The 25734-nt window shown below is 42.8% G+C and overlaps 1 protein-coding gene across 1 annotated transcript; it reads left to right on the top strand.

Annotated features, from left to right (window-relative positions):
* Positions 1–21428: 21428 nt before the first annotated feature.
* On the top strand, positions 21429–25089 carry LOC133551941 (class I histocompatibility antigen, F10 alpha chain-like; the record flags this gene model as incomplete). Its single annotated transcript, XM_061899153.1, has 4 exons — positions 21429–21700; positions 22382–22648; positions 22852–23130; positions 24785–25089. Coding segments are annotated over exons 1-4 (906 nt in total), but the record flags the coding sequence as incomplete, so codon positions are not given.
* Positions 25090–25734: the final 645 nt, after the last annotated feature.

The raw sequence follows: 25734 nt of genomic DNA, 5'->3' as shown, positions 1-25734 counted from the left end.
CATCCTCACATTCTCTCCATCCTAACCTGTGTTCTCATCTTCTCTCCATCTTTACCTCCATCCTCATGTTCTCTCCATCTTTACCTCCATCAACACCTTCTCTCCATCTTTATCTCATTCTCTCCTTCTCTTGCATCTTTACCTCATTCTTACCTTCTCTCCATCTTTACCTCCGTTCTCTCCTTTTCCCTCCATCTTTACCTCCATCCTCAGGTTCTCTTCATCTTTACCGCTGTCCACTCTTACTGTCCATCTGTATCTCATTCTCTCCTTCTCTCTATCTTTACCTCATTCTCTCCATCTTTACCTCATTCTTACCTTCTCTCCATATTTACCTCCGTTCTCTCCTTTTCCCTCCATTTTTACCTCCATCCTCACTTTCTCTCCATCTTTACCTCTGTCCACTCTTACTGTCCATCTTTACCTCCATCTACACTTTCTCTCCATCTTTATCTCATTCTCTCCTTCTCTCCATCTTTACCTCATTCTCTCCATCTTTACCTCATTCTTACTTTCTCTCCATCTTTATCTCATTCTCTCCTTCTCTCCATCTTTACCTCACTCTCTCCATCTTTACCTCATTCTTACCTTCTCTCCATCTTTACCTCCATCCACACCTTCTCTCCATATTTACCTCCGTTCTCTCCTTTTCCCTCCATCCTCACTTTCTCTCCATCTTTACCTCTGTCCACTCTTACTCTCCATCTTTACCTCCATCTACACTTTCTCTCCATCTTTACCTCATTCTCACCTTCTCTCCATCTTTACCTCCATCCACACCTTCTCTCCATATTTACCTCCGTTCTCTCCTTTTCCCTCCATTTTTACCTCCATCCTCACTTTCTCTCCATCTTTACCTCCGTCCACTCTTACTCTCCATCTTTACCTCCATCTACACTTTCTCTCCATCTTTATCTAATTCTCTCCATCTTTACCTCATTCTCTCCATCTTTACCTCATTCTCACCTTCTCTCCATCTTTACCTCCGTTCTCTCCTTTTCCCTCCATCTTTACCTCCATCCTCACCTTTTCTCCATCTTTACCGCTGTCCACTCTTACTTTCCATCTTTATCTCATTCTCTCCTTCTCTCCATCTTTACCTCATTCTCATCTTCTCTCCATCTTTACCTCCCTCCACACCTTCTCTCCATCTTTACTTCTGTTCTCATCTTCTCTCCATCTTTACCTCCGTTCTCATCTTCTCTCTGTACCTCCATTTTCTCCGTCTTTACCTCCATTGACACCTTCTTTCCATCGACACCTTCACTCCATCTTTACCTCTGTTCTCATCTTTTCTCCATCTTTACCTCCATCCACACGTTCTTTCCATATTTACCTCCGTTCTCACTTTCTCTCCATCTTTACCTCCATTATTACATTCTCTCCATCTTTACTTTAATCCACACCTTCTCTCCATCTTTACCTCCATCCACACCTTCTCCTTATTTTTACCTCCATCCCCACCTTCTCTCCATCTTTACCTCCATCCACACCTTCTTTACCTCCGTCCACACCTTCTCTCCATCCACACCTTCTCCCCACGTTGTCCTGTGTTCACACGTGACATCACTTCCTGTGCAGAGCTTCCAGAGGTGTTCCTGCTCCAGAAGACGCCGTCCTCTCCGGTCAGCTGCATGGCGACAGGTTTCTACCCCGACGGTGCCGACCTGTTTTGGAGGAAAGACGGCGAGCAGATCTTCGAGGACGTGGAGCACGGAGAGATACTCCCCAACCACGACGGAACCTTCCAGATGTCGGTGGCGCTGAAAGTGGAGGTGACGGCCGACGTGGAGGGCAAGTACGAATGTGTGTTTCAGCTGTCAGGCGTCAAGGAGGACTTGGTCACCAAGCTGGAGAGAAGAAGCATCCTGAGCAACGCAAGCCATGAAGGTGAGAAAGACACATTTAGTTGGAGATGTTTCCCATCACAAGTCCACCTGTCACCATTATTGATCCATGTCACCATGACAACGCTTGACGTCTGCATGCAAAGTAGTCATGAAGGTTTCCTCTTCATGCTTTGTCACTCCACTTGTGCTTTTTTGCTCTCCACAGACAACTTGAGCGTCGCCCTCGCTGCCACGGCGGCGGTCCTCGCTGTGGCGGCCATCATCATCATCATCATCATCATGGTCATGGTCAGGCGTCACAGAAACAGACAAGGTGAGGGACGCCAATGTCCTCTGTCTTCTTCTTCTCGGTGCACTCGGTCCAGGCCGTGAGTTGATGCTTTCATCCGGGCTGCAAAGGTGCGGCCATCTTTTAGTTGCCTTCCAGCCAAACACTCAAAGATCCACAGAGACAGAGCGCACACTCTCACGTAGAAACACGGCGTGACGTGAGGGGAAAAGTCCACTTCACCTTGTTTCTCTTTCATTTCAGCCCAGTACGATCCAGCTGGTAAGTAAAACATCTTTTTTTTGAGCCGCAAGAAACAAAGCCGTGGTGAAGCGTCACTCACATGGAGGTCTGATGTGGACCTTTGTTACAAGTTTAGCCGGAAAAGCCCAACTGGAGCTGACTCCTTCACAATAAAAGTCCCTCCTGTGAGCACACGCAATACAAAGTCTGGCATATCTCACTTTTGACAGGAGTCCTCATGATGAGGATCAGCCAAATGAGACATCAAGTGTGCTGACTCGTCATGTTTCCAAGTCACACCTCAAAGATCTGATGTGAGTGACGAGGCACCTTCTGGATGTTCTTCCTTCACCGTTTGCGTTTGTCCCGCAGCTCGCCACGGCGGCGTGGAGCTCGACGAGAACGTGCAGGCGGCTGAAGGCTGAGTAAGCTCACATGGACTGTCTGCACCTCCAAATGTTCTTGTGTGAAGATGATGTTCAACTTGGATTCACCTGCTTCTGTCGGGAATGTGCTGAGTGGTCTTCTTCCTCCAGGATGCTTTGTGCACTGGAACACAGGGAGATGTCTCCATCGCTGAGGGACGTCATCACACTCGGAGATGAGATGGAGATGTGCTTTGTTCTTCGTCCGACTGCTCCTCACGCTATTCCATGTATTCTTCTTTGGCCGTTAAAAGACTTTCAAGATCAAACGTTGGTGGCTGTAAAATCGCACGTTTCATGGCCTTGACGTCATGACGAGGATTTCTTCTTTTCTTTCAATGGCCGCTGCTTATGATCAATATCACATTGTGTCACATCTCTGTCAATAAATCCGTTTTTTCTCCACTCGCCTCGCACTGCTTTCTTGGGGACCAGGAAGAGTCTCAGTCATAAAAATGGTAGAAGTAGGTCATTTTTGTTTATGTTTTTACTTTTTCACTCAACACTTAAATCCCTTGATCAATTTCAGGTTTATCCGTCCTTATCAGTCTTTTTTTTTTTCATGTTTTACGCCATTTTTGTCAAAACCTTGTTTTGTTATGGCAAAAGCACAAAATAATAATTTTCACTCAACTTAATTGCAATCTTAAATATGTCAATAATTCATAACATCATCGATTTTAATTCATTATTTTTTTTGAGCAATGACAATTAAAACTTGTCCCACTGAAATTATTAAGATCCAAACGGGCCCCACTCAAAAATAAGTCAAACATTTTTTTTTTTTACTTTCAGCACTTAAGTCCCTCGATAAACTTCAGATCCATCCCTCGTTTCTGTGACGACCTGTCACGTCAGGTGTCACGCGGTCTGTTTGCGTTTGTGTTTATCTCCTAGTCGGCGCTCTTATTTTGGTCCCACTTCCTGTTTGTCTCCCTGAGCCCTTTTCCCTCCTCACCTGTCGCTGATTGGCAGCCTGGCCACACCTGGTCATGGGGTGAGGGTGATGGGTCAAATGCAGAGGAAAGTCTCACCACACCTAGTGTGTGTGTGACAATCATTGGTACTTTTACTTTAATCAACTGGCTTCTATTTATGCCTGCCTCGCCCTCCAGTCAGGGCTCAAGGATTGTTTTGTGAAACGTTACTTTGGTTTTTCTGTATGCTGCTTATGCTTCTGTGCACTTCCCTGCTGCACCTCCTTGTGCTCTCTGTGGGAATTAAAAGACTCTCACCCGCACGTCGTCCTCCTGTCTCCTGCATCTTGGGGTCACAACTAGAGCAGCCATGCAAGTACGTGACAGCTTCTTCATTTCTGTTTTTTTTTTTTTTGCCCTATTAGTCAAAAACCCTTTTTTTTTGTAGGATAAACACAAAATATCCTTTAAAAATACTCTTAAGTCAAATTTTGTGACGTAATTGGAGCCATGACTAGTTTAAATAATTTGTAACAACATTGAGTTTGATTCATTATTATTTTTGAGCAATGACAGCTTTAAAGAGAAAACAACCTGCATGGCAGCTTTATTAGACTCAACAATGCAACTTTTCTTTGTTCCATTTCACATGATTTCACCTCTTTTATTCCACTATTTAGGTTTTTTTTATACACTATCTGTAGAATGTGTCGTGTATGAGCTTATATGGGACATAATGTATAATATTTCTAATTGCCTTTTTCTTTTTCATGCCTTTTTAACCTGAGTCTTTCAAGCAAAAGCGTTCCAAAAATCAGCAAACCCGCCTTTCTTCTTCCTCCGTCAAAAGTAGGTGAATCCACAAATATAAATAACTACAGACCGATTTCCAAATTGGGTTAATGTTGAATGTCCAATCCAAGATGGCCGACAGGACTGTCTTTTGTTTGTCTGCTTGTCAAAGTGGTCTGAATTTCTATGTGTTTTAGTCTCTTTTTTTAGCCGATTGAAGTAAATTGCAATAGTTTTAAGCGTAACAATTGATGAATGAAGGCTTACTTCCAAAAAGTGGTATTTTTTGGTGCTTTTGTTGTCTTTGGAAATCTGGAGGCCTCTGACCTGCAGAAGCCGGGGGATGTTTTGCTAGCTGAAATTTTGGCCTTCCATCTGCCACAGTCTGGATCTATACTAGTCTCAGCTTGGCCTTCCACTACCTACAGTCTGAGTCGACTGGCTTCATCTTGGCCTTCCGTCTTCCACGGCCTGGATCCATCTTAGCCTCAGACTGACTAAAGCTGGGCCTCTGCTAGCCTTAGCTTGGTCTTCCAACTCTTGTAGCTTGGACATCTGAACTTTGATTATTGGACCAATGCAGATATATTTATTTTATCAGAAACCTGGCTAAGTAAAGCAGTCTCTGACAAGGACATTGCTATAAATGGATACAATGTCTTCCGATGCGATCGTCCTCGAAAAGGTGGAGGGGTGGCTATGTATATAAAAAACAGATTTAATGTTACTTTATTATCATCACTGTCAATCACTAAACCATTTGAACTCCTTGCCCTGCAGCTTGAATTCTCGCATGGCCAAACTCTCGCAATTGTAGGGTGTTATAGACCTCCCTATGCCTCCACTGAAGCCCTTGCCTCTCTTGAATCCTTTATGAGTGGACTAGTGAACTTCTCTTGGTTGGTGATTTAAATTTTGACTGGTTGACTTCCTCTTCTGATAACCTTAAAGCTGTATGCAACACACTAAATTTAACTGAATTATTCACTTCCCCAACTCGACCCAATACTAAAAACCCCTCAAAATCATCTTTACTTGATCTAATTCTAACCAAGGCTCCCCATAAGTACACTGGTACTGGGGTGTTTGTCAATGACTTGAGTGATCATTGTACAATTGCAGCTGTAGGAAACTGCAAGCTACCAAAATCAAAACCCATTATTACATGCAAAAGAGATATTAACATTTTTCGCCTCCCAGCTTTTATAAACGACTTAGCTGCCTTTGAGTGGAACAGAGTTGCTTTAATTGATGATATTGAGATAGCGTTGAAATACTTTTATAACGAATTTCAACGTATAGTCAATAAACATGCTCCCTTTCGAAAATGTAGAGTTAAAGGTGGAAATAATCCCTGGTTTACCGCTGCAATTGGAAACCTTCTCAAAGAGAGAGATGTTGCTTGGGCCAGGGCTCGAAAAACAAAGACAGAGGTTGACTGGCTTAGCTTTCGCCAGCTTAGAAATAAATGTACTTCGCTTGTTAAGAGAGCCAAGTCTGATTTTTACCTGCATGAATGCAAAAAACATATCAATGACCCCAAAAAGTTTTGGCAAACCATAAAAGCTTCTTTAAATCATGTGAAAACAAATGACTTTCCATGTCCTTTGATTACTCAATCTGGTACTTTGTCTGATAAGACAACTATATCAAATTGTTTTAATGAGTATTTAGTTTCTGCCGGATTTTTGTTTGAGTCGTTGAATCCTCAATCGTCAAATGTTGGTTTAACTAATGTTAATATCCCAAATACACCACAGGCTGTAATTAGACGCAGCACCTGCACTTGTGACTTCACACCTGTATCAGTATCTGAGGTATACAATGCACTAAAGAGCCTGGACACAACTAAAGCAGCAGGACCGGACCAAATTGAACCCTTTTTCTTAAAAGTGGCTGCTGATTTTATTGCTGAGCCTCTCTCGCATATTTTTAACCTCAGTCTAACAAGTAAAAGCATTCCAAAAATCTGGAAATCAGCCTTTGTTCTTCCCCTGCTAAAAGGGGGTGAACCCACAAATATAAATAATTACAGACCAATTTCTAAATTATGCATTTTAGAAAATTTGTTTGAGAAAATCATCAGTAACCAGCTAAATGATTTTTTAAAATCAAACAATATTTAATCCCCATTTCAATCGGGTTTTAGAAAAGAGCATAGCACTGTTACAGCTGCTCTTAAGGTCCTCAATGATTTAATCGAGGCTGTGGACGGCGGACATTTTGTTCCAGCACCGTTCCCAGCTATAAGTCGTCTGTTTTCATCGCATAATTCCACAGTATTCTGGACACCTGTGTTGCTGAATCTTTTGCTATTCGTTCAATAAATAATGGAGACATCAAAGAAGAAAGCTGTAGGTGGGAAGCGGTGTATTGCGGCCGCCTTTAGCAACACAAACACAAAAACCCTAACCCTAACCCTAACCAAAACATCGACACTGCAGTGTTGAGCACGAGCCCCGCCCACTGCAGACCTCCTATATATTCTCCTCCTGCTCAAAACGGCTCAGTACTCTCCGGCAGTTGAATGGAGCACATCCTGCTGTAGAGAAAAATAGAGAAGCCGTAAATCTAGGGGATTAGAAGTGCCCCACCTACTAGGGCATTAGGAGTGTCCCAGTAGGCACAGACTCGCAGTTAAAAATATGTTTACATCCTGCAATCAGTGCAAAGCCAGCCTGAAGAGGTCAAGAGACCGAAACGCGTCGCTGGATGGCAGGTCCAGTCATGCCCGTCACTAATTTGGCTGTATGTGTCTGACGCAGCATGCGCACCTTTCAGGGTCTTCATTGTTTACATTCCCGAAGGATGACGTTGAAGCTTTACTATGGAACAGAGCGGTCAAGCGAACACGGCTGGATTGGACCACACACACAAAGTACAGTGTATTATGCAGCGGTCATTTCGAAAGATTGTGTTTCGAAGAGGGTCCCTTGTGAAGGGCAAAGATGGGCGTCACCACCACCCGTCGACTGGTGCTGAAGAAAGGTGCGGTTGTACAGTTACGACCATGTAATCACACTTTAACACTAGTAACACAATAAGCAGATAAGGGATTTTCCAGAATTATCTTAGTAAATTTGTCTAATAACATCTGAATCGCTCCCACTATATAGTCTTTTTTTTTTTGTAGTCCTTCACTCTCACTTTCCTCATCCACAAATCTTTCATCCTCGCTCAAATTAATGGGGAAATTGCCGCTTTCTCGGTCCGAATCGCTCTCGCTGCTGGTGGCCATGATTGTAAACAATGTTCAGATGTGAGGAGCTCCACAACCCGTGATGTCACGCGCACATCGTCTGCTACTTCCGGTACAGGCAAGGCTTTTTTATCAGCACCAAAAGTTGCTAACTTTATCGTCGATGTTCTCTACTAAATCCTTTCATCAAAAATATGGCAATATCTGGAAATGATCAAGTATGACACATAGAATGGACCTGCTATCCCCGTTTAAATAAGAAAATCTCATTTCAGTAGGCCTTTAATGTTAGTGCGGCCCGCAAGTTTTATATGAACGGCGCTTGACAGCGTTGTGTTATTCGGGTCCAAAATGGCTCTTTCAACGTTCTGGGTTGCCTACCCTGCGTTAGTGGAAAAGCTGCAAATGAGTGAAAGCGACAGAGACGTTGTCATGGAGACGGGGGTTCACTTACGTGCCTGGCTGCAGTCACACCGCGACACCTGTCCGTCAGTAATAACAGTCCCCGATAACCTGGACCAATTCAAACCGTTATTTGCTTTTTTTTTTTCTTGTTTAGTTTGCATTGCCTCACACGATGAACACTACATATAAACACTCCGGGAGCCGTCACCTTTTTGCGCTCGCTATCCGCCGACCGCCGTGTTGCTGTAGGGAGGAAAAGCGGAGCGACGCACATTGCGGAAACAACATTATTCTCCGTGCGTGGGCTAAATACAAATATATTCCACAACCCCAAACATGTCTTTTTCAAAGCCTGCAGTGAAGAGAAGGGTTAGTGATGAGCAAAGACAATTCCAGGAAAAGTGGGAGATGCGATATTTCTTTGTTGAGCACAGGGGCACCCCGACGTGTCTTATTTGCACCCAGAAAGTTGCACAAGGGATACAATTTGAAACGTCATTATACAACTAGACATGCTGAGGAGTATGCAAAAAAAAAATTTGAAAAATCTTTTCTTGCGGCCCAGCCTCACTCAGACTCTGCATCCAGTGGCCCCCTGGTAAATTGAGTTTGAGACCCCTGGTCTAGAGTGTAGGCAGTGCTGTTAAGTTTCTCTGTGTGTGAATAAGTGGAGGAGGCGGAAACTTTGAGGCATGACGCAGCTGACTTGTTGATAAACTAGTTTGAGAAGAATGTTTTTGTTTTGCTCATAAGTGGATTGTACTTTTCAGTGGTGTAAATATTGACTATTGTGTGTGAAGTCCTACTAAAGGTGAACATTCAGTTTAAGAATTAGGCCGTCAAGTTAAGATAAATGTAGTGATGGTGGGAAAAATATGGATCAAGGATACTTTATTGAGTTGATTTCACTTTTATATATTTACTTCCCCTCCTGAGAGATTGGCACCTTCTTGTGGTTATTTTGAGCTTAGTCTTCAGGTGGCACACCCAAGTTGCACAGGTGTGAAGGTAGAGGCCTGACAAAGTGCAATCCTCGTCTCCAGGATGGAGTTGGACTCATAGGGCCTGATTTATTAAAGGTTTGCGTGTACTAAAACACGTGCAAACCCGATAGCACACGCAGAGCTGATCTACTAAACCTGTGCAAAGTGGATTGTGTCTCTTAAGTGAGCAGAATAAGGCGTGCAATACATTTTGGGTCTCTGTCTTCATTAACATGCAAAATATATGCTGATCATTAAAACTCCCACAATACTGGGAGAAAATGCGAATATAATTATTTATCACGCCCAATATGATTTATCAACACTCACCGCTGTCGTGCCAGCACTATTTAGTTTTTATTTAGTAACTGGGCACACTGACAGTTCCACACACGGCTGCAGGATCAGTGCTTGTGCTCCACAGACACACATTTTACAGATATCTTCTTTTCAGCAACATCATTTTATAGCTGCTAAAGGACTTAAGGGGCTAATTACAACCAATTTGATTGATGCGTTTTTGTGGCCTTTATTATTTTTTTAAATAATGTTATTTTTTTCAAAATACAAAACCCGAAATCAATGAAGTTGGCACGTTGTGTAAATGGTAAATAAAAACAGAAAACAGTGATTTACAAACCTTTTTCAACCCATATTCAATTGAATAGACTGCAAAGACATGATACTAAACATTCAAACTGGAAACTTTATTTTTTGCAAGTATTAGCTCATTTGGAATTGCCTGCAACATGTTTGAAAAAATATGGCACAAGTGGCAAAAAAGACTGAGAAAGTCGAGGAATGCTCATCAAACACTTATTTGAAACATCCCACAAGTGAACAGGCTAATTGGGAACAGGTGGGTGCCATGATTGGGTATAAAAGCAGCTTCCATGAAATGTTTGTTCATTCACAAACAAGGATGGGGCGAGGGTCACCACTTCATGAACAAATGCATCATCAAATTGTCCAAAAGTTTAAAAACAACAACTCTCAACGAGCTATTGCAAGGAATTTAGGGATTTCACCATCTACGGTCCGTACTATAATCAAAAGGTTCAGAGAATCTGGGTAAATCCCTGCACGTAAGCAGCAAGGCTGAAAACCAACATTGAATCCCCTTGACCTTCGATCCCTCAGGTAGTACTGAATCAAAAAGTGGCATCAGTGTGTAAAGGTTATCACCACATGGGCTCAGGAACACTTCAGAAAAGCACTGTCAGTAACTACAGTTGGTTGCTACATCTGTAAGTACAAGTTAAAACTGTATTATTCAAAGCGAAAGCCAGATATCAACAACACCCAGAAATTCTGCCAGCGTCGCTAAACCCGAGCTCATCCAAGATGGACTGATGCAAAGTGTAAAAGAGTTGTGCGGTCTGACGAGGCCACATTTCGAATTGTTTTTTGGAAACTGTGGACGTTGTGTCCTCCAGATCAAAGAGGAAAAGAACCATGCGGATAGTTCTAGGCGCAAAGTTGAAAAGCCAGCATCTGTGTTGGTGTGGGGGTGTATTAGTGCCCAAGGCATGGGTAACTTACACATCTGTGAAGGCACCATTAATGCTGAAAGGTACATACAGGTTTTGGTGCAACATATGTTGCCATCCAAGCAACGTCATCATGGACGCCCCTGCTTATTTCAGCAAGACGATGCCAAGCCACGTATTACAACAGTGTGGCTTTGTAGTAAAAGAGTGAGGGTACTGGACTGGCCTGCCTGTAGTCCAGACCTGTCTCCCATTGAAAATGTGTGGCACATTATGAAGCCTAAAATACCACAAACGAGATCCCGGACTGTTGAACAACTTAAGCTGTAAATCAAGCAAAAATGGGAAATAATTCCACCTGAAAAGTTTAAAAAATCAGTCTCCTCAGTTCTCAAACGTTTACTGAGTGTTGTTAAAAGGAAAGGCCATGTAACACAGTGGTAAAAAATGCCCTTGTGCCAACTATTTTTGCACTGTTTTGCTGGCATTAATTTCTAAGATGATAAATATTTGCCAAAAAAAAAAAAGTTTCTCAGTTCGAACATTAAATATCTTGTATTTGCAGTCTATTCAATTGAATATGAGCTGAAAAGGATTTGCAAATCATTGTATTCTGTTTTTATTTTACGAATTACACTACGTGCCAACTTCACTGGTTTGGGGTTTTGGATATTAATTATGAAATGCTGTTCCTAGATTACATCCATGCTAGTAAGAAAAAAACTGCAATGATGTATTTTACAGACAAAAAGTTACACACTTTATCCCATGCTTGTGCAACAGCAAACATCTGGGCCCCTGTAGAGGGGGTCCAGACTGAGGCCAAGGGGAAAAAAACTCATAGCCATTGCACACATAAACATGTGTGTAAGAAAGAATCGTCAAAGAACACAAAGGACATTAAAGACTTTAAAAGATGAGAGCTGATGCAACCAGACGCAAAAGTAAAACAACAACAAAAAACAAACATATACACTCTGTGGTGTTCCACGCCAACGTCTGCTGTGGTGGGGGGAGTATGGCCGGAGACAGGAGCAGACCCAACAAAGTAACCAAGAGAGCCAAGTCCGCATGGATGAGCGAGGATAGATAGAAGGATAGTACTTTATTGATTCCTTCAGTAGAGTTCCCTCGGGAAAATTAAAAATTCCAGCAGCAGTGTACAGAACTGAGATCAAATTTAAAAAGTAAATCATAAATAGGAAGGGCATGTGTTATTGTTTTGCATCCCCTGTCATCCTCGTACAGGGGTGTCCAAAGTGCGGCCCGGGGGTAATTTTTTAACGGCCCTAAGCACATTCTAAAAATACGATTAAAAAAATAACAAACCGAAAAAGGGCTATAAAAGAGCAAACAGGTGAAATGTGACAAGAAAATGTTGCAATGTTTACTCTAATAACACAAAGCTGCCATCTAGGCTGTTGTTTACTAAAAACATAATAATAAATCAAAATCAGCGTCATTATGGATTATTGACCTATTCAAGGCTCCAACGACGTCACATTAAATATTCCACTTTGAGATGTTTTTTGGGGGAAAATGTTGCATATTTTGTTTGCCATATTAAAAAAAAAATGTTTTTCTTCTATAAAGCAGGGCCTATAAAAGAAAAAACATAAACACCAATAATATATATATATATATATATATATATATATATATCCATCCATTTTCTACCGCTTATTCCCTTTCGGGGTCGCGGGGGGCGCTGGCGCCTATCTCAGCTACAATCGGGCGGAAGGCGGGGTACACCCTGGACAAGTCGCCACCTCATCGCAGGGCCAACACAAATAGACAGACAACATTCACACTCACATTCACATATATATATATATATATATATATATATATATATATATATATAAATATATATATATATATATAAACAAACAAAACCAGGAAGTGCAAAACGTGACTAAATGTCCAAAAACTAAACATTGCATGACCAAAACATAACTTACAGGTGTGACAGATACTTCGGCATGGAATTTAAAATTGCAATTTAGTAAACTAAAAAGGCCGTATTGGCATGTGTTGCAATGTTAATATTTCATCATTGATATATAAACTATCAGACCGCGTGGTCGCTAGTAGTAGGTTTCAGTAGGCCTTTAACACACACAAAAGCACCAATAATCAGTACCTTTGAGTACTGGTATTGATTGCCTGGTACCGGGAGTAAGATAGATGGACATTTTGGTGACGATATACGGTTTGGGTTCAGATGTTAACAGCACCCATCCGTAGTTGTAAATACAATTCTGCAAACTAACTGCAGAGGTCTTGAAAAAGAGGTCAACTTTGAAAAAAACGCTGACTCGCCGACACAATTAAGGCCCGCGCGGGCGCTCCCACGTGGTCCTTGTAACGAGGGCCTGCTGGAACACGCAGCTCCAGCCGGGGATCATTCCACTAATGCGCCTCCTCGTGTTGACGGCTTCAGCGCCACAAATCACCCGCCCGTTATCAGCGTGGTGCCAACGGTTAATCTCCCCGTCTGCGGCGGCCAACTACCGCGGGGTGACTCGACTTTTATTGTCGGGGAAGCGAAGAGCGTCGCGTTCTCCGGCTTCATTGCTGAGTCTGAACGGTGCAGGTTCACCGGTGCTGACGGCGCTTTTTTTTTTTTTTTTTTTTTTAAAGCTTCCCTGAAGTCATCCACCCGGCTGGCAACAACTCGCCGGCGATAACATTGCTGGCCGACAGCGAGGTGGGGGGAGGGTTGGCACCTCCATTAAAAAAAACAAAACAAAAAACACACGCACGCACACAATAGAAAGCCACGGCAGAGCGTTAAAATGATATCAAAACATATGGCGATGGACATATAATATCAATAAAGCATGCATTCGATAAAACATTCTATAAAGTATTTGGCCAGCCATCCAAATGATGAGAATCAGGTGTCCTAATCACTTGGCCCGGTGTATCAAATCAAGCACTTAGGCATGGAGACTGTTTCTACAAACATTTGTGAAAGAATGGGCCGCTTTCAGTGATTTCCAGCGTGAAACTGTCATAGGACGCCACCTGTGCAACAAATCCAGTCGTGAAATTTCCTCGCTCCTAAATATTCCAAAGTCGACTTTATTACAAGAAAAGTGAAGGGTTTGGGAACAACAGCAACTCAGCCACGTAAACTGACAAGAGACGTCAGCGGACGCTGAAGCGCATAGTGCAAAGACTTTATGCACAGTCAGTTGCTGCAGAGCTCCAAACCTTTCAATTAGCCCAAGTACAGTACGCAGAGAGCTTCATGGAATGGGTTTCCATGGCCAGGCAGCTGCATCTAAGCCTTAAATCACCAAGGCCAATGCAAAGCATTGGATGCAGTGGTGTATAGCATGTCACCACTGGACTCTAGAGCAGTGGAGACTCCTTCTCTGGACTGATCCATCCATCTATCCATTTTCTGCCACCAATTCCCTTTTTGGGGTCGCTGGCGCCTATCTCAGCTACAATCGGGCGGAAGGCGGGGTACACCCTGGACAAGTCGCCACCTCATCGCAGTCTCCGGACTGATGAATCATGCTTTCCCATCTGGCAGTCTCACGGACCAGTCTGGGTTTGGAGGTTGCCAGGAGAACGCTACATTTCAGACTGCATTGGGCCGTATGTGAAATTTGGCGGAGGAGGAATTAAGGTGTGGGGTTGTTTTTCAGGAGTTGGCCCCTTTGTTACAGTGAAATGAACGTTGACTGCTCCAGGATAGCAAAACATTTTGGACAATTCCATGGGATGGCACTTCAAGTTCATATGTGAGTAAAGGCAGGTGGCCAAATACTTTTGGCAATATAGTATATATATATATATATATATATATATATATACACACAGTCGAGAAAATAAGTGTTTGAACACCCTGCTATTTTGCAAGTTCTCCCACTTAGAAGTCACGGAGGGGTCTTAAATTTTCACAGTAGTATCCACTGTATGAGAGAGAACCTAAAACGAAAAATCCAGAAATCACAATCTATGAATTTTTAACAATTTATATGTTTGATACAGCTGAAAATAAGTATTTGAACACCTGTCTATCAGCTAGAATTCTGACCCTCAAAGACCTGTTAGTCCGCCTTTAAAAGTCCTCCTCCACTCCACTGTATGATCCTGAATCAGGTGCACCTGTGTGAGGTCGTTAGCTGCATAAAGCCACCTGTCCACCCCATACAATCAGTAAGACCCAAACATTCAGCATGGCTAAGAGCAAAGAGCTGTGCAAAGACACCAGAGACAAAATGGTACAACTCCACAAGGATGGAAAGGGCTCTGGAGAAATTGCCAAACAGTTTGGTGAAAAAAGGTCCACTGCTGGAGCAATCATTAGAAAATGGAAGAAACTAAACATGACGGTCAATCTCGATCGGAGTGGAACCTCTTGCAAGATATCACCTGGTGGGGTCTCAATGATGCTAAGAAAGGTGAGGAATCAGCCCAGGACTACACGGCAGGACTTGGTCAATGACCTGAAAAGAGCTGGGACCACTGTTTCCATGGTGACTGTTGGTAATACACTAAGACGTCATGGTTTAAAATCATGCATGGCACGGAAGGTTCCTCTTCTTAAACCAGCACATGTTAAGGCCCGTCTTAAGTTTGCCAAAGACCATTTTGGATGATCCAGAGAAGTCATGGGAGAAAGTTTTGTGGACAGATGAGACCAAAATTGACCTTTTTGGTCATAATTCCACTATGCGTGTTTGGAGGAAGAAGAATGATGCGTACCATCCCAAGAACACCATCCCTACTGTGAAGCATGGGGGTGGTAGCATCATGCTTTGGGGGTGTTTTTCTGCTCATGGGACAGGACGACTGTACTGTATTAAGGAGCGGATGACTGCAGCCATGTATTGTGAGATTTTGGCCCAAAACCTCCTTCACTCAGTCAGATCATTGAAGATGAGTCGTGGCTGGATCTTCCAACATAACAAGGACCCAAAGCACACAGCCAGGAAAACCCAAAAAGTGGCTTCGTAAGAACCATATCAAGGTTCTGGAGTGGGCTAGCCAGTCTCCATACCTAAATCTAATTGAAAATCTTTGGAGGGAGCTGAAAGTCTGTGTTACTCAGCGACAGCCCAGAAACCTGACTAATCTAGAGAAGATCTGTGTGGAGGAGTGGGCCGAAATCCCTCCTGCAGTCTGTGCAAACCTGGTGAAGAACTGCAGGAAACGTTTGTCCTCTGTAATTGCAAACAAAGGCTACTCTACCAAATATTAAAGTTGGTGTTCAAGTACTTATTTTCAGCTTTATCACACAAATAAATTGTTAAAAAATCATTGATTGTGATTTCTGGATTTTTCTTTTTAGGTTCTCTCTCATACAGTGGACATGCACCTATTATGAACATTTCAGACCCCTCCATGATTTCTAAGTGGGAGAACTTGCAGAATAGCAGGGTGTTCAAATACTTATTTTCTTCACTATATATATATATATATATATATATATATATATATATATATATATATATATATATATATATATGCATGGGAGTTTGGCCAACTAGTCTACATGTGCTTTGTGGACTTGGAGAAGGCATTCGACCGTGTCCCTCGGGAAGTCCTGTGGGGAGTGCTCAGAGAGTACGGGGTATCGGACTGTCTTATTGTGGCGGTCCGCTCCCTGTACGATCAGTGCCAGAGTTTGTTCCGCATTCCCGGCAGTAAGTCGAACACATTTCCAGTGTGAGTTGGACTCCGCCAAGGCTGTCCTTTGTCACCGATTCTGTTCTTAACTTTTAAGGACAGAATTTCTAGAAGCAGTCAAGGCGTTGAGGGGTTCTGGTTTGGTGACCGCAGGATTAGGTCCCTGCTTTTTGGAGATGATGTGGTCCTGATGGCTTCATCTGACCGGGATCTTCAGCTCTCACTGGATCGGTTTGCAGCCGAGTGTCAAGCGACCAGAATGAGAATCAGCACCTCCAAGTCCAAGTCCGTGGTTCTCGCCCGGAAAAGGGTGGAATGCCATCTCCGGGTTGGGGAGGAGACCCTGCCCCAAGTGGAGGAGTTCAAGTACCTAGGAGTCTTGTTCACGAGTGGGGGAAGAGTGGATCGTGGGATCGACAGGCGGATCGGTGCGGCGTCTTCACTAATGCGGACGTTGTACCGATCTGTTGTGGTGAAGAAGGACCTGAGCCGGAAGGCAAAGCTGCAGTGCAGTGAATTATATTTATATAGCGCTTTTTCTCTAGTGACTCAAAGCGCTTTACATAGTGAAAGCCAATATCTAAGTTCCATTTAAAGCAGTGTGGGTGGCACTGAGAGCAGGTGGGGAAAGTGTCTTGCCCAAGGACACAACAGCAATGACTAGGATGGCGGAAGTGGGGATCAAACCTGGAACTCGCAAGTTGCTGGCACAGCCACTCGACCAACCGAGCTATACCGCCTGTTTGCTAGATAATTCTATGAAATAAATGAACACCTGCTTTTTCCAACATCAATACTGTACACTACTTTTTCCTTGGCTAATTCTACATGTGAGCACTGAGTCAGCACCAAAGTCCTTGAAAAGATTTACTTGATGGCAAAAGCCTGTCACAAATGCTGATTTGGCGCCGAAAATACTCTATGGAACAATATTTTTACACGCCACTGCTTTTTTTTTTTTTTTTAGAATGTAAAATATTTGACTATTATTGATCTTTATGAGCATATTTATAAGCACCGTATTGTTTGTTTTCATAGTCTGGGAGCTTGAAGAACACTATGGTTCTTTTTTGAATGTATAGTTGCCTCTTGGCAGCTGATACTGCAATTTAAATCCTGTGCAAAAAGATGTTGAAGCGCACTGACCTTACATACTTGACACTTTGAAACAGTTTTACAAAAAAGAGTAGCACATAGGTTCGCTATTTAATTCTAATATTGTATTTAAATAAGTATCAAGAATCGTAGAAATGTTGGTATCCCTAGTTCCATTATTATTAGCATTTTAACAATACTTGTGTTAGGACTGGGCGATATATACTAAATATATCGATATACTCAATATATCGTGGGTTTGTCTCTGTGCGATATAGAAAATGACTATATGGTGATATTGCCTTCACCTCACAGGGGGTCATCAAGGGTCATGGGTCAAATGCAGACAATAATTTCGCCACATTTAGTATGTGTGTGACAATCATTGGTACTTTAACTTTTAATATTGGAGTATACCTTCTCACACAGTTGCTTTTAGCTGCGGGCATTACACTGCATGCTCTTCTTCACTCGTTCTTGTCTCCTTCTCACAGAGGGATGTAAAACAAGAGCACCTTCTTACATATGTCACGTGTGCAACAACACACGCAGCAGAGAGGTGGCCACATGCTAACATTAGCTGTGATGCTAATAATCAGGTGCGGGTGGTAATACGAGAGAGAGAATGTGCCAATCCGGCAACAAATGGAGGAAGAACCAACTCCCAAGAAAAACAGCCCGGGGTGCACCGCCTGGCGGTGGTCCGGCTTCAAGCGAGAACACGTCGAACAACGATGCGGCAAAAGCGTTGACACAAAAAGCAGCTCTCAATTTACCGGTCGATCTACGTTCCCATCCTCACCAATGGTCATGATCTTTGGGTCATGACCGAAATGATAAGATCACGGGTACAAGTGGCCGAAATGAGTTTCTTCCGCCGTGTGGCGGGGCTCTCCCTTAGAGATAGGGTGAGAAGCTCTGCCATCCGGGAGGAACTCAAAGTAAAGCCGCTGCTCCTTCACATCAAGAGGAGCCAGATGAGGTGGTTCGGGCATCTGGTCAGGATGCCACCTGAACGCCTCCCTAGGGAGGTGTTTAGGGCACGTCCAACTGGTAGGAGGCCACGGGGAAGACCCAGGACACGTTGGGAAGACTATGTCTCCCGTCTGGCCTGGGAACGCCTCGGGATCCTCGTCTAGCTCTCGGGAAGAGCTAGACGAAGTGGCTGGGGAGAGGGAAGTCTGGGTTTCCCTGCTTAGGCTGTTGCCCCCGCGACCCGACCTCGGATAAGTGGAAAAAGATGGATATATATATATATATATATAAATATATATATATATATATATATATATATATATATATATATATAAATATATATATATATATATATATATATATATATATATATATATATATATATATATATATATATATATATATATATATATATATATATATATATATATATATATATATATATATATATATATATATATATATAATTGACGGATGTATCTTAAGTTGATCTGAAGACAATTGTGTTTAAAGTAAACAGTAAAAAAATATATTTTTGAAATTTTATTTCTAATGAGTAGGACACTTTTGGATCCCCAATGATTTTAGTAAGATTTTTTTTTGTGTCATTGCTAAAAAAATAATAATAAATTAAAATCAATGTTTAATTTACTCCATCACCCGAAACATAAAGCTTAGCAAACCAGCCACAATTAAGTGTATTCCCGGGGGCAGAGCACCTGACATTGAAGCTAATCTTAGGGAGCTGACTCGCAACAGGCCTAGTAAACACGTACGAATGGCTAACCGCACCACTAGTTATGCGAACATAGTTGTACACGTTGGCTCTAATGACGTTAGGATGAGACAATCAGAGATTACAAAGAGAAACATAACCAGGGCTTGTAATCTCGCTAGAAAGATGTCCAGGCATCGAGTAATTGTCTCTGGCCCCCTGCCTGGGAGAGGCAATGATGAGAGATATAGCAGATTAGTCTCTCTTAACAAGTGGCTGGATAGCTTCTGTAGACAACAGGGATTTACGTTTATTGATAATTGGCCCTCTTTCTGGGGCAAACCTGGCTTGCTGAGGAGAGACGGCCTTCACCCTAACCAGAAAGGCGCTATCCTCTAATCTCGGAACATAGATTTCGCATTGAGCCACATTTGACTAACTGCACTAGTGCAAGCCCGGTCACAGGCAATTACAGAGCCTGCTAGACTGGGTATGGAGTCAGTTAAGTTAGAACTAGCCAGCGTCAGGCTGGATAATCCCTGTACACATAGCAATTTTCTTAGAATAATACACAACTCACATAATGGTTTTTCTGCTATGACCATGACTACGTCAGAGTTAGACATGCGTTCTACTGAGGTGGCAAATTATGATGCGTTCAGTTTATCGCAGCACCAAGTAGACAATCTGAAAATTCCCCTCATATCAATTCCTAGATATGGTCGTAATTATTTTAAGTGCACTGCGCATAATAAACGCAACATTATTAATATTGCTACTACGGGTAATTTTATCAACAACTCCTTAGAACCGCCCACTACCTATAATATTGGGTTTTCTAAACATCAGATCATTGTCTCCCAAAACGTTATTAGTTAATGAGGGTCATCCCCTCCCTTGTGGAGGGGGTCCGGTCCGATGACCATGGATGAAATACTGGCTGTCCAGAGTCGAGACCCAGGATGGACCGCTCACCTGTGTATCGGTTGGGGACATCTCTACGCTGCTGATCCGCCTCGCTTGGGATGGTTTCCTGTGGACGGGACTCTCGCTGCAGTCTCGGATCCGCTTTGAACTGAACTCCCGCGGCTGTGTTGGAGCCACTATGGATTGAACTTTCACATTATCATGTTGGACCTGGTCGACATCCATTGCTTTTGGTCCCCTAGAGGGGAGGGGGGAGGGGTTGCCCACATTTGAGGTCCTCTCCAAGGTTTCTCATTGTCATCATTGTCACTGGCGTCCCACTGGGTGTGAGATTTCCTTGCTCTTATGTGGGTTCTTCCGAGGATGTCGTAGTCGTAGTGGTTTGTACAGTCCTTTGAGACATTTGTGATTTAGGGCTATATAAATAAACATTGATTGATTGATTGATGTGTTGACATTTTTAAGCCTCCAATTATTATATAATCTCAAATATTCCACTTTAAAATTCTATTGGGGGAAACTATTGCATATTTTGTGTTTTTTTCCATAACAAAACACGGTTTTCTTTGACAAAAAGGGCATACAACTTAAATCTTTGAAAAGGTTATATTGACAGATAGACCTAATGTTGATCTACAGATTTAAACCTGGAATAATAATAATACAAAATAATGACACATTTTAAATATATTTTTGACCAAAATCCTTTGGGGTCCCTGGGATGAAGCCTGAGTGGAGGCCTAAATGTATATTTTTATACATATATTGAATATGTTATATAGCAAAGTAAAAGTTGTGTTTCTTATCTAAGTAAATGTAACTCGTTACTACTCACCTACGTGGATAAGTGTGTTCACCTTTGACAGGTACGTCAAAATAAAAATAAAAATGATCACCATCGAGTTTAATGTTTGGCTTTACCGTGTCTACTTTTACTTTCACTTTCTTTGATATTCTGCCAGCAGAAGCGTCTGCCTCACACTTTTCCCCCACGTTCAGCACTTTGGCCACAGCGAGTCCATCTCATGAAGGCTTTCTGCTGACTTTTTTACTCAGGATGAAACTTCCTGATGCAACCCTGGCCGGGAATCGAACCCATGCGAGGCAGATGCGTGTCCCGTTACCCCAGCAGGGACGCCTCACGCTTGGGAGACATAACGGAGGTGAAAGTTAAGACGTGAAATAAAAAGAAGTGAGGATGTCCTGCGGTGTAGCGACTTTATGTCTATCAATCATTATTTGTATTGATGCTTTCTTGAGAGGACTACAATACGATCACTGATCGGATGTTCCAGCCCTGTCATTACTTTTAACTCTCAATCTCACCTTCATTCCTCTTTCTTTCTTTTCTTTCCAAGTTTGGCGGCCAACTTGACACACCTTTTTGTTGTCAAGTCACGTGATTTCCCAGAAAAGCCACACAAGCATTTACCTGACGTGGCCACAAGGGGCGCTCTCTAGTGAGTCCAGTAGAAGACTTCTTGTCAGTTGACTGCTGCCACTTTTCTGTGCAGAATAGCGTTTCGTTTTCTCTCCTCACTGTGACGTCACAGAATGCTGACTCCTCATTGGCTCAGGTGGAGTATTATAAAAAGAGCCTCGACAGTTCCTGGTTCATTTTTCCTGTTTGCGAGTCAAGCGAGTGTTCGTCACTTTTGTCTTTCTCTGCGGGATTAAAAGTGGCAAACTTCTTTTTGTTTCGCGCTGACATCATGAACTTGTTTTTATTCTTTCTTCTGGTCGTGCAAATGCACAGCGTGACGCCTGGTAAGTCCTTTTTATAAGTTTATTAATATTTTATTCATAAATCCTCTTTGTGCCTTCACTTATTTGACTTCTGAGAGTTTCTGTTACTTATTAATTAAATTATTGTTGTATTATTTAAGCCCTTTATTACTTAATCCTGGTTCTTTTTTTAACATTTTATTGTTTTCCCTTTTTCCTACTAAAAATTAAAAATGTTCCAAGAAGGTTACAGAAGCAGATAAATCCGTTTAGGCTCTTTATTTGTTTTCACTTTAGTGTTTCTTGTTCAAAGACTTATTTTTTCCAAGGCTTGTAAGAACGAACACAAATCTTCAAACACGGAAGTGTCAGAAACTAATCAAGTGTAGTAACATCACCCCGCCACAAGATGTCAGTAAGAGTCGACATCAAATGGGCAGAACAGGTTGTGTTCAACTCTGTTGTACTTTTTATTCAGCCTCCATTGTAGAAAATATATGTTTATTTTCAAAATGTTCAAACCGTCAACAGATGTTAGTAATATTATTAATGTGTTGTATTTGTCATAGAACATGTGAGTCTTGACTGTGATATCTAGCAGTGTTTGATGTTCACTTTAAGACCCGACTGAAGACGGAAGGAGCTAAAATATTCACAGTGCAAGATTGTTGAACATGAAACTAAATAATAAAAAGTCATCCTGTTGTTGTTTTCTTCTTTCAGTGATTCACACGCTGCAGTATTTCTACACTGTGTCCTCTCAAGTTCCAAACTTCCCAGAGTTTGTGAGTGTTGGTTATGTTGATGGAGTTCAGATTTCTCACTATGACAGCAACAGCAGGAAAGCAGAAGCCAAACAGGACTGGATGAACAAAATCACAGCAGAGGATCCAAAATACTGGCAGAGACAAACAGAGATCAATGTTGTTAGTGAGTTGATTCTCAAACACAACCTTGAAGTTCGTAAGAAGCGTTTCAACCAAACTGGAGGTTTGTTTATGTTGAACTTTCTACTACTTAAATGTATTTGATGTACTCTTTTTATACTGTAGTAAACACACATTACTGCACTGATACTTGTCTCTGTCCATCCCATAATAACCTACACTAATACTGTGTGAGTGTGTGTGTGTGTGTGTGTGTGTGTGTGTGTGTGTGTGTCACTCTGCTTTACAACACTGTGTGTGTCTCAGGTGTTCACATTCTCCAGTTGATGTATGGATGTGAATGGAATGATGAGACTGATGAAGTTAAAGGTTGGCGTCAGGAAGGTTATGATGGAGAAGATTTCATATCGTTGGACATGAAGACATGGACATTTACTGCAGCAAAACAACAAGCTTTCCCCACCAAACTCAAGTGGGACCAGGACAAACATCTACTAGAATACATTAAGTTTTACTACACTGAGGATTGTCCTTCTTACTTGAAGAAGCATGTGAACAATGGGAAGGAGGTCCTAATGAGAACAGGTAGAAACACAACATGTACTTTCACCTTTTAACTTGTTAGCACTCCCCCTATAGGAACATTACTGACATTACACACTGTCTCTTTATACTCTTCTCTCTTTCTCTGACCTTCTCTCCATCTTTACCTTCATTCTCACCTTCTCTCCATCCTTACCTTTGTTCTCACCTTCTCTCCATCTCTACCTCCATCCTCACCTTTTTCCCGTCTTTTCCTCCATCTACACCTTCACTCCATCTTTATCTCATTCTCTCCTTCTCTTCGTCTTTACCTCCATCCTCCCCTTCTGTCCATCTTTACTTCCATCTACACCTCTACATCTGTATCTCCACTCTAACCTTCTTTCCATCTTTATCTCATGCTCTCCTTCTCTCCATCTTTACCTCATCCACACGTTCTCTCCATCTTAACCTGTGTTCTCACCTTTTCTCCATCTTTACATCATTCTCTCCATCTTTACCTCCATTCTCTCCTTCTTTCCATCTTTATATCATTCTCTCCTTCTCTCCATCTTTACCTTATTTTCTCCATCCCTCCATCCTCAACTTCTATCCAACTTTACCTCCATTCTCACCGTCTATTCATCTTTACCTCCATTCTTCCCTTCCCTCCATCTTTACCTCCATTCCCTTCTCTCCATCTTTACCTCCATTCTCTCCATCTTTACCTCCATCCACACGTTCTCTCCATCTTAACCTGCGTTCTCACCTTTTCTCCATCTTTACCTTATTCTCTCCATCCCTCCATCTTTCCCTCCATCCTCAACTTCTATCCAACTTTACCTCCATTCTCACCGTCTATTCATCTTTACCTCCATTCTTCCCTTCCCTCCATCTTTACCTCCATCCACACGTTCTCTCCATCTTAACCTGTGTTCTCACCTTCTCTCCATCTTTACCTCATTCTTTCCTTCTCTCCATCTTTACCTCCGTTCTCACCTTCTCTCCATCTTTACCTCCGTTCTCCCTTTCTCTCCATCTTTACCTCCATTCTCACCTTCTCTCCATCTTTACCTCCATCCTCACCTTTTCTCCATCTTTATCTCCACTCTAACCTTCTCTCCATCTTTATCTCATTCTCTCCTCTCCATCTATACCTCCATTCTCCCCTTCTCTCTATTTGTACCGCCATTCTCTCCATATTTACCTCCATCCACACGTTCTCTCCATCTTTACATCATTCTCTCCTTCTCTCCATCTTTACCTCCATTCTCTCCTCTCCATCTTTATATCATTCTCAGCTAATCTTCATCTTTACCGCCGTTCTCCCTTTCTCTCCATTTTTACCTCCATTCTTCCCTTCTCTCCATCTTTACCTGCATTATTACCTTATCTCCATCTTTACTTTAATCTACAATTTCTGTCCATCTGTACCTCCATCCACACCTCTCCATCTTTACCTCCGTCCACACCTTCTCTCCATCTTTACCTCCGTCCACACCTTCTTTCCATCCACACCTTCTCTCCATCTTTCCTCCGTCCACACCTTCTCTCCATCTTTACCTCCGTCCACACCTTCTTTCCATCCACACCATCTCTCCATCTTTACTTCCATCCACACCTTCTCTCCACCTTTACTTCCATCCACACCTTCTCTCCATCCACACCTTCTCCCCACGTTGTCCTGTGTTCACACGTGACATCACTTCCTGTGCAGAGCTTCCAGAGGTGTTCCTGCTCCAGAAGACGCCGTCCTCTCCGGTCAGCTGCATGGCGACAGGTTTCTACCCCGACGGTGCCGACCTGTTTTGGAGGAAAGACGGCGAGCAGATCTTCGAGGACGTGGAGCACGGAGAGATACTCCCCAACCACGACGGAACCTTCCAGATGTCGGTGGCGCTGAAAGTGGAGGTGACGGCCGACGTGGAGGGCAAGTACGAATGTGTGTTTCAGCTGTCAGGCGTCAAGGAGGACTTGGTCACCAAGCTGGAGAGAAGAAGCATCCTGAGCAACGCAAGCCATGAAGGTGAGAAAGACACATTTAGTTGGAGATGTTTCCCATCACAAGTCCACCTGTCACCATTATTGATCCATGTCACCATGACAACGCTTGACGTCTGCATGCAAAGTAGTCATGAAGGTTTCCTCTTCATGCTTTGTCACTCCACTTGTGCTTTTTTGCTCTCCACAGACAACTTGAGCGTCGCCCTCGCTGCCACGGCGGCGGTCCTCGCTGTGGCGGCCATCATCATCATCATCATCATCATGGTCATGGTCAGGCGTCACAGAAACAGACAAGGTGAGGGACGCCAATGTCCTCTGTCTTCTTCTTCTCGGTGCACTCGGTCCAGGCCGTGAGTTGATGCTTTCATCCGGGCTGCAAAGGTGCGGCCATCTTTTAGTTGCCTTCCAGCCAAACACTCAAAGATCCACAGAGACAGAGCGCACACTCTCACGTAGAAACACGGCGTGACGTGAGGGGAAAAGTCCACTTCACCTTGTTTCTCTTTCATTTCAGCCCAGTACGATCCAGCTGGTAAGTAAAACATCTTTTCTTTGAGCCGCAAGAAACAAAGCCGTGGTGAAGCGTCACTCACATGGAGGTCTGATGTGGACCTTTGTTACAAGTTTAGCCGGAAAAGCCCAACTGGAGCTGACTCCTTCACA

This window comes from Nerophis ophidion, linkage group LG04 (assembly GCF_033978795.1).
Source record: "Nerophis ophidion isolate RoL-2023_Sa linkage group LG04, RoL_Noph_v1.0, whole genome shotgun sequence".
In the NCBI taxonomy this organism is placed as follows: domain Eukaryota; kingdom Metazoa; phylum Chordata; class Actinopteri; order Syngnathiformes; family Syngnathidae; genus Nerophis; species Nerophis ophidion.
The sequence above is the reverse complement of the archived record's forward strand: the minus strand, read 5'-3'. Positions and strand labels throughout refer to the sequence as shown.